This window comes from Glycine soja, chromosome 19 (assembly GCF_004193775.1).
Source record: "Glycine soja cultivar W05 chromosome 19, ASM419377v2, whole genome shotgun sequence".
Taxonomy (NCBI): domain Eukaryota; kingdom Viridiplantae; phylum Streptophyta; class Magnoliopsida; order Fabales; family Fabaceae; genus Glycine; species Glycine soja.
This window is the reverse complement of record NC_041020.1, coordinates 31,307,453-31,317,271: the sequence shown is the minus strand read 5'-3', so window position 1 is coordinate 31,317,271 and position 9,819 is coordinate 31,307,453. Positions and strand designations below refer to the sequence as shown.

At 30.7% G+C, this 9,819-nt stretch overlaps 1 protein-coding gene across 1 annotated transcript; it reads right to left on the bottom strand.

Moving 5' to 3' along the window:
• Positions 1–7,173: 7,173 nt before the first annotated feature.
• LOC114399099 (putative nuclease HARBI1) lies at positions 7,174–8,525 on the bottom strand. The gene is made up of 2 exons (XM_028361205.1): positions 7,787–8,525; positions 7,174–7,706 (listed from the first exon to the last, which is right to left on the bottom strand). The coding sequence occupies exons 1-2, from the start codon at positions 8,214–8,216 to the stop codon at positions 7,321–7,323; spliced, it is 816 nt and encodes a 271-aa protein (XP_028217006.1). The 5' UTR covers positions 8,217–8,525; the 3' UTR covers positions 7,174–7,320.
• Between the last annotated feature and the right edge of the window lie 1,294 nt (positions 8,526–9,819).

The following is a 9,819-nucleotide window of genomic DNA, read 5'->3' as shown; positions in this document are numbered from 1 at the left end:
AACCCCGTCAAACCTAAATGGTGCCTTGTCACACCTTTGTTGTGTGTCACCATTATCGTCATCCAGCACATACACCCCAACGTCGTCCTCTAGCACAACCATGCACACCCCGTTGAGATCCATGTCGTGCCACCCCATTGAGATTCATGTTGTCATGAGTGATTTTGTTATTGAATGTTTGTGTTGTTGTGAGTGATGAAGAAATGCATGCCACTTGTATCGTCTGAAAGGGAAGGGAAGGGATGTACAACGAAAATACATTTCCACTTAGTAAAAAGTGAAAAAAAAAAAACAATGGAAATATGATTATGTTGTTGTACAACAACGGAATCATATTTCCATTATGTTCATGTTTCACCCTCCGTGTGCACAAAAAAAATAAGATTTTGTTGTACACTATATACAATAAAATTGTGTTTCCGTTGTTATTTTTTGTACACCCCCATATAGGCATTGGAAAAACGATTTCATTGTGTTTCTGTCTAAGGGGTAATTTTGAAATACAGCTAAAAGGCACCCAAGTGGGTGGGTAGTGCCATTAACAATTTTGATAGTGTCAATAGCAACATCCTTCCACTTTCCTTTGTGTTAATTCCTCCTAGTCTAGTCTATACGCGTCTTCTAATCCAGCCAGCCCACATGGCATTGGACTAGTGGACTTGGAGATTAACCATTTGGGCTTGGAGTTTAATACATAGAATAACCATTTGGTAATTGTTATATATACCTTCCTTTATTACTAGCATACCTCTTATTGAATTTTTTCTCTCTCTAAAAACACCCTTTATCTACACCTCCCTAATTGAATTTGCAATACCAATAGCAACACCTCTAAACATAAAATGCTAATAATGTTAGAAATAATGGTGCATGGAAATACAAACCAAGAGGGGGGTGAATTGGTTTTGAATCGATTTTAGACCCAAATTAAAACTTTTCGCATATAGGTTTCTTTAATCCATTTGAAACAAGAGATTTAGGTATGTTACACAATGATACAAAACAAAATATCAACACACAAATGTTAAAAAACTTAAGTAAGAAGCAATATAAGAGTTGAAGGGTTAAATAAAAGATGCAAACACAATTTATGTTGATTTACTTTCAAAGAAATCTAGTTTTAGTTGATTCATAGTAGCCCACTAGGATCTTTGCATTATAATCTTTCAATTACAACCAAATTCATGAGCAAATGCACTCACAAATGCAATAATCCTTGAAAACTTATCAAGAATTAAAACCTACATGTAGAAAATCCATTACATGAACACAATTGAGAAATCCACTGATGTGTAAAAATAATGCTTATCCAAGGGCAAATGTATCATACGCAATAATAATAGTGGACTAAAAGTCCAGTTATCTAACCCTTGAGACCAGTTATATTTCTAAATAATCAAAATTATTAAACTAAACAATTGAGATGCTTGAAAAGAAGATTTAAGTATTTTTGTGGTTTTTGGTTTTTAAAAGAAAAAAAATAAACAATTGCAAAAGAGAGATTTAAGCGATAGTAAAACGACCAATGATTATGATTCACTAATATTAATTTTCCCACATTCCCAATTATAATGAAGTTCCTCCTTCAGTTAATTATTGATTCCCAAAGTCAACCAAAGTCTATAATTAAGGTCAAAAGGATGCTTGTTGCCATAAATTAATACTCTAATGATCATGGATATATCAACTTAAGTCAAATGATATAATTAGTTTCAGGGATGATCAGTTAAAGATTAACTAATATATTAGAGATTACTCAAACAGTTTGATCATGTAATTTGGTGTAAAATATTCTCTACCTAGGTCTACCAAACATTCGCAAATGATCACCATAATACATTTGATTAAACATAGGATTGATAAAATTCCAATTAAATAATAAGAAAAGGGTAGAGAATGAATTAACATAAAAGCATAGAGGAGTTTCATTAAGAACCAAGAAAGGGGTACAATTAGACAGTTACATCATAACACATAGACTAAGGTGACTAGCCGCTCATGGTTAAAGCAAAACTAGAAAGCTTATAAGAAATTAACTTAGACATACCACAAGGGAAGAACGATGATTGATAAACCTAGATTTGATTGTATTTTGAAGTGAGTTTTCATGTCATGTTCATACACTTTGATATATTTTATTTGACAAAATTCACGGTTTAATATAAGTTTGTGAAAGACATGTGCTTAAGAGGTTTCATGTGAAAAAGAGTTAAATATCATGAATTTTTGGAGCTAATCCGAAGACCACGATCATGGTAATTTTGTAAGACTGTGATAATTTTTTACATGTGTGGTAATTTTGTATAATCGTTGTAATTTTGTACATGTGCAGTAATTTTGTACGTCTGTTGTCTACCTGTCACTTAAAGATTGCAAGGTTCACCTGTCAAATTTAAATCCTAATTGATAATATTCTATAATTAAGAAAAAATAGAAGGAAAACCTCCACAAAATATTAGAAATAAGGAATGAGGCCTCTCTCTTTAAAAAAAAACAAAAAGAAAAACTTTAGTTTTATTCTTATCTTTTACAAATTTGAGGAACTTTGAAGGCTTTTGAGAGTTGAAGAACATGGACAATACCGCTAAAACGGATCGTGATCATCGTTCCTACCTATAGGTATGTTTATGTTTATTTTATCGAAGATTGTTATGGTTGCTCTGATCATGAGTGACTAGTCCTCCCTAATCTGGGGTTATGGTGTAACTGTCCATTTGTATCATTCTCCTTGTTCTTAATGGAATTTCTCATTGTTTTATGTTAATTAATTTTTTTTTCTTATTTTACTGTTTATTAGAAACCGGTCATTCTAATACTCAATCAATTGCATGGTAGTGATCATCTACATGTAATTGATAGATCTAAGTAGAGAATGTTTTGTGCAAAATTGCATGATCAAATTGTTTCGGTAATCTCCGATAGATTAGTTAATCTTTAACTAATAATCCCTATAATTGATTTTATCCTTTGACTTAAATTGATAGATCCATAATCATTGGGGTGTTGATTTAAGACTTTAGTTGATTTTGGGAATCAATAATTAACTAGGGAAAGAATTTCGTTAGGACTAGGATTGGGGAAAATTGGTACTAGTGAGTCATAACCCCTAGTCACTCTTATCATAACTTAAAACCTCTCCTTATATTCATTTATTTGCTTTCTTATAAAAACCAAAACTACAAAAATATTTAAATCATCTTTTTAATCATCTCTATTATTAGTTTAATAAACTCAACTAATTGGGAATATAGCTGGTCCTTTGGGTTCAGTATTTGAACTTTTGAGCCACTCTTATTATTGTGTAAGGTACACTTGCCCTTGTGCAAGCCTAATATATTTTACGCATCAATGATCATGATTCGTCCTCAAGGTGTTGCCTTCACCTTACAACCCTCAAAAGGGCTTTCTAATTTTTAAAAATGACAAAAGGTATTATTTGTAGACTTCGACTCCCTTATTTATAGCTTCCTAAGAATAATAACTAATATGAGGCGCACTACAATAGTGTTGAATCCACTACAAGCGTGGTCGAAAACTATGACGTTGAAGCTCTAGGACGTTGTGGAATGACCATGATCCTCATGGTGTGGACCACAATCATGGTGAATTCACCATAATCTTCGTCGGAAGGCTGATGCTGTTTAGAGAGGGTTGTCATCATATTACCATGGGCATCATGCTCACCACGACCGTGTTGGATGCACTATGGTTGTGGTCAAGTGACAAATTCTTCAAATCTTTAGGTAAAAGTGCAAATTTCCACTCTTTTCACTTAATGAACAGTTATGCTTCTGCAAGACAAAACTAACATTCAAACATGAGTCTGCCAAGAAAATGCATGCAAATGGCACAAAAACCCAAACAAAATATCATTGCAAAAGTGGTGTATCATCCACTCAATAAAAATGAAAATCAAAACACAGATTAAGGAAAGATTTCACCTAATAAGTGAAAGTTTGAAAACTCTTCCTATGTAGTATAAACTTTTCTTCATGATCCAATGCATAGATTCATTGATTCTATGTAAAAACAAGTTTCCAATCAAAGGATCAAAGTGATGATGACACTCAGAGGTTTTAAAGCTCTCTCAATGAAAATCAGTGAAAAATATGAGAGAATGATGCCACACAAAGCTCTTTAAAAAAAATCATTTTATAGCCTCTAAACAAAAATAGTCAATTAAGTCATAAAGATAGTCAACTATATTACTCTTTGAATCACTTGTGTTTCCTAAAGAATATATAGTCGATTATATTCCTATATAGTCGACTATTTGCGGAAGCGAAAAACTCTTCAGACCGAAATAGTCGATTAGACACTAAGGATTGTCGACTATTTATGGTGGCACCTATCTCAATTCTGAGATACAAAGGTCACAATTTAATCTACTATATTAGCATATGGTCGATTATATTGATATGTAATTGATACTTAGACATTTTAAAAACTAAGTTACAAAAGTTCAACTCTTAAAGGCTAACCATCTTGGATCAATGCAATGCCGATCAATTTGAGCACGTTGAATTACATGTCCTACGATGGGATGTATGTATGCATTACTTCACACACAATCAAGCATTAAAGCAACAATCAAGACTAGTGTTTATAAATTACAACTCATCATCGAAAACATAAAAGAATATACATAATGAAATCTTCATGTTTACAAATAGCATTATAAAATGATTTACAATGTAAAGAGAAATGTTTTCAAAAAAATTGTTGGCATATGCAATGATTTTTGGAGGGTATGGTCATAATTAAGGGTGGTACTAAAGGCCCCAAGGTTGTTGCTAGATGCACCCAGCAATATTGCTTGTGCACCCAACAATTTAAGTGAAGTGACAAAAATGTTTTTTACTTAAATTTTAAAAACCCTCTCCCTCTCATCTCCCTCGTGCATTCCATACATGCTTCCACCACAACGCAGTTTCTTCCTCCTCCGTCTTTGCGTTATCGTTGCCGCGTTGTCGTTGTCGTCAGCCTCCATTGGCTCCGTTCAGGCCGTCTACACCACCTTCGTCGAGGTAAGGTTTTTCTTTTTTGTTTTTTGTGGTTTAGAACCACGCTTGGTATCCGTGTAATACATAAAGATTACCTAATCCATACCAGTTATACAGATTAACTAATATGGATTAGGTAATCCATATGAGTTTCATATAACTCATATGGATTACCTAATCCATATGAGTTATACAAATTGGTTAATGCGTATAACTTATACGGATTAGTTAATCTATATATTTTTTAAAATTTATTAATAAATTAATTTTATTTATATATTTTAATAGTAAATATTTTTTATTTATAAAAATATTATTTGATTTTTGTTTTTAAATAGTTTTTTTATTAAATATAAATATATTTTTTTGTTTGTAAATAGTTATTGTTTAATTTTTAAATAAAAAATATTATTTTGAATTATTTTTTAAATAGTAATTGTTTTTAATTGTAAATATATTATTTTGTTTGTAAATACTTATTTTTAATTTTTAAATAAAAAATATTATTTTGAATTATGTTTTTAAATAGTAATTGTTTTTTTAATTGTAAATATATTAATTTTATTTTTTTAAATAGTTATTTTTTCTTTTTTAATAATCATATTAACATATTTATAATTTAAAAAAAATAAAAAAGTTAATATTTTTTATTTTAAAAAAAATAAAAATTCATATAACTCTTACGGATTAGTTAATCCGTATGAGTTATACAAATTACGTAATCCGTATAACTCAAATGGATTAATCGATCCGTAAGTTATATAAAAAAAATTTACTTAAAAGAAAGCCAAAAATATTTAAGGGTATTTTTGGAATTGTGTTTTAATGTTGGATGCACAAACAATATGTCTCGTGCACCTAGCAACATCCAAGCCCCAACCAGATAAAAAACACAAAGTAGGTCTTGAAAGAAAAAAAACGCTTGAAAGGAAAAGGCAAAAGCATAGATAAATGAATGTACGCTTGGTTGTGCATGTTATGTAAGTTAGCTAGGAAGCCAAAATTTCCTTCCCTACAAATTAAGATGTATTTTTCTTTCACAATTGTGTGCTTTGATTGTTGTAATAGTTGATGCTAAATCAATGTTATGTTTCTTTTTTATGTAAGTCAACAATATATATTAATAATATATAAAATAGATAACAGTGATACAATAAAAGTCGAGCCAAAGGTGGAACAACACAAGCAATGTCCCCACTCACAGGCAACCAAAGCACAGACATAAACATGCTAATAGGAAAAGTTCCTTATTTAAAACTCTACTATCCCCGCATCAGTCTCATGATATCATCCCCACTCATAACAGTCCACTCACCAACACTTTCCTCAATAACTTTCGGATTGAATCATCCTCCAACAGATGTCCTGTGCACAAATATCATTAGCACCTCATCAACCGCATGGTAGGTAGATTAACATTAGCCGTCCATGTTTCTTAGACATAGAGCTGGGCAGTTATACCACTCCGCATTTTAAAAATTAAAAGGCTTAATTTTAGCCTTAATCCATGTCCAAGATTTAAACATAGCCCCATCTAAAAGATCACCAAAGGAGGTATGTTTGGATTGGATGCATTATTGTAAAAAATCTTATAGACAAAGAACTAAGTTTTTATTTGAAAAGTTACTTTTACATAAATTAATTTGATATTTGGATGATAAACTTTTATGTGCTTATTTAAATTAATATGGTGTTTGGATAAAATTGTAGAAGGTCTTTTGCATAATTAAAATTACCAAAAAGGATATTATATGCTTTCACATTATTAAAACTAATAATTAAATATTTAAACATTATTATATAATTATTAAATGCCTTAAATAATTAAATATTATTAAAAATAATAAAATTACTTTTTTCTTCTATTTCATTTATAAAAATATTTTAACTTTATCATTATATTTAAAATATTGTTATATATTTTCTAGAAATTTTGATTAAAAAATAATTATTTTTATAAAAATAAAATAAATGTATCTCATAAAAATATAATTATACGTCTTTCTACATAATTAATTTTCTTATTTAAAATCTAATTAATTTATTTTTTTAGTAATATTATCACATACATTCTAGTTTATAATTTAATTATTATCTATGTAATTATAATTTATAGCAAAATATAAAATGTCATTAACCTGGTAATAATACGATCAATAATGTCTTCCAATATAAAATTATTCAAATGTACCCATACCATAAACATGCAAACTTGTATTATTAAAAAATATAGAAATTAAATACGTGTTGAAAACATATTCTTCAGAGATTCTCTAAACCATTCCATTTGTAGAGTACTTTGAGCATCCGATTCTTCCTATGTTGTAGTACTAGGACCAACTTCACTTTCATCCTCATCAGTATCTATATATTCGTTATCTTCATCAAGTGAATCAAATTCTCCATCACTCTTGTCATTTCTTTGAATGAAGTTATGTATTGTCATGCAAGCAACAATGATTTGGTTTTGTGTCTTCAAAGCAAAAGGTGACATATTACCTAATATCTTCCATCTTGCTTTACATAAATCAAATGCATGTTCAATTGTACTTCGAAGACTAGAATGATAATAATTAAAAACTTCAACTCTTCCCCTGATTCTAGGCCCAATTCTAAATTGCGGGATATGATACCTAGTTTTCTTGTACAATCCTAGAAAACCCATAAAAGTAGGGTAACCAGAATCAACAAGATAATATTTACCTAAAGAATAAAACAATAGAGCATATTAGAACACAAAATTATAATGATACATATATTTATAATATATAAATTTTAAGTACCTTGAGGAGGATGTGCAAAATGCAATGCAAGCTTACGTAAAGCCTCCATAAATATCTTAGTATCATGTGCAGAACCTTCCCAACCTGCCCAAACAAAAGTGAAACACATGCTAAAGTCACAAACAGCCATGACATTAGTGGTAGTGTAGCCTTTTCGACCAATATAGACTCCTTGTAGATGAGAGGGAACACAAACTCGTATATGAGTACCATCTATTACACCAATACAATTCCTAAAATAAGAGCAATATCTGGCATCTTTTAGAATCTCATCAGGAGTATCTCTAAATGATGGATCAATAGGCTTAATTATATCCTTTGCAAACATACACACAGCTTCTAAGACACTATGGAAATGTCTAGATATTGTTTCACCTGAATGTTGAAATATTTCCTCGTAATTACGAACAGAACCTGGTTGACTCAACATGTATAAAAACAAGTCAACTTGCTCATAAATGCTGACATTTCAAGTTTTCTTTAAGTTGCTCATAAAAACAAAACCACTGCTTGTTTTGAGGTGGGGCACATGGTGCTTCAAGATATCAATTCATACTCTCATCTTTTTACTTATAAAATAAAATGAACATAAATATATTTTATGATAATATAATTTGATTCATGACATTTTAAAAATATATCAGGATTGTATCCTACAGAGCACACAATCACGAATCCACTGTTGCTCTAATTTTGAAGTTTGGTTCCATTCCATGACAGAGAAAAGCAGGGCACCCCACGTTTGGTCAGGGAAAGCACCATTGCTCATCCTTCAAAATTAAACCTTATTGAGAGCTTCAAAAGTTCAGGAGTTACTATACTCTATGTTTGTATCTTTCAAGAAAAAAAATAATAAAGCAAGTTGATGTTGTAATCTCCATATTAAGTGGACATTTTTCCTATGTTGTTACTAATTTTAATAAGGATACTAATTTTAATATCAAATTATCCTATGTTGTTACTCATTATTTTTATGTTTGTTTCCACAAACATGGTTCCATGTGCACAAGACATTTTCAGCTTTTAATGAGAGCCACTATGATGAATTTAACAATGCAAGAAGTTCTAACATTACAAATTTGATAGTTTTGGATGGGGGTGAAATATTCACAAATTATTATAAAATTTCGGTTGGCAGATAAAGCAAACCAATTTAATCATATTAAATGATTAATCAGCAAAGTTAAATTCTTTATTAATCAGCTTGAACTAAGGATGTCATAAAAGAATTAGGGACAACACATAGTGCAGAAGTGTAGACATTAAATTCACAAGTACATGAAATATACAGACTATTCGTATTGATATTCCCCTATTTTCTTTCTTCTATTGCTAGGGGTGGTAATATAATTTCCTGAAATAGTCATTTTGTGTAAATCATGATTAATAGAGAATTGATCTTTGAATGAAATGATATCAACTTGCAGATATCTTCAGTGGGGAATGAGAAGAACATGCTCAATGAAACTAATCAGAATTTAAAGAAGGAACTTCAGTCTCTGATATTTGACCTTGAGGAGAAGCTGAAGGAACAACAGAAAATTGAAGGTTCCCTAAGATCTGAGGTTGAAACTCTCAAAGTTCAGGTTGCTGAGAAATATGCATTGCAAAGTCAGCTAGAGGAAATTGAAGAGAAACTGGCACAAACTGAATCTAGACTAAACGAAGAGGTTAGAACTGAGAGTTCCTGATTTTTGTAATTAAGTGCAATGTTTAGAAACATAGTACTTATTGGGAACTAAATTGTTAAAATGCTGTTAAATTGAATGAACTTTGCTGATTAATCATTTAATCTGATGTTTTGCAGGTTGGAAGTGTTCAAGCTGCTGCTTCTACAATGGAATCCCAGCCTTTTCAAGTTGGCAGATAAAGCAAACCAATTTCGGTTGTGTTGATTTTAAGGGAAGTAAAAAGAAAGAGGAGGTGAGAATGAGATTGAGATTGAGACATATGGTATCCCGTGGGAACATGGAATCTAAACAAATGCAAGTAAATACCATTGCCTAAAGAAGCATAAGGGAGTCAACAGAAAA

Excerpts from the sequence above, each read along its gene's own strand:
- LOC114399099 (XM_028361205.1), bottom strand. The coding sequence starts at position 8,216 with ATGTTGAGTCAACCAGGTTCTGTTCGTAATTACGAGGAAATATTTCAA. Across the intron at positions 7,707-7,786 it reads TTTTGCACATCCTCCTCAAG|GTAAATATTATCTTGTTGAT; the intron begins GTACTTAAAATT and ends TTTATTCTTTAG.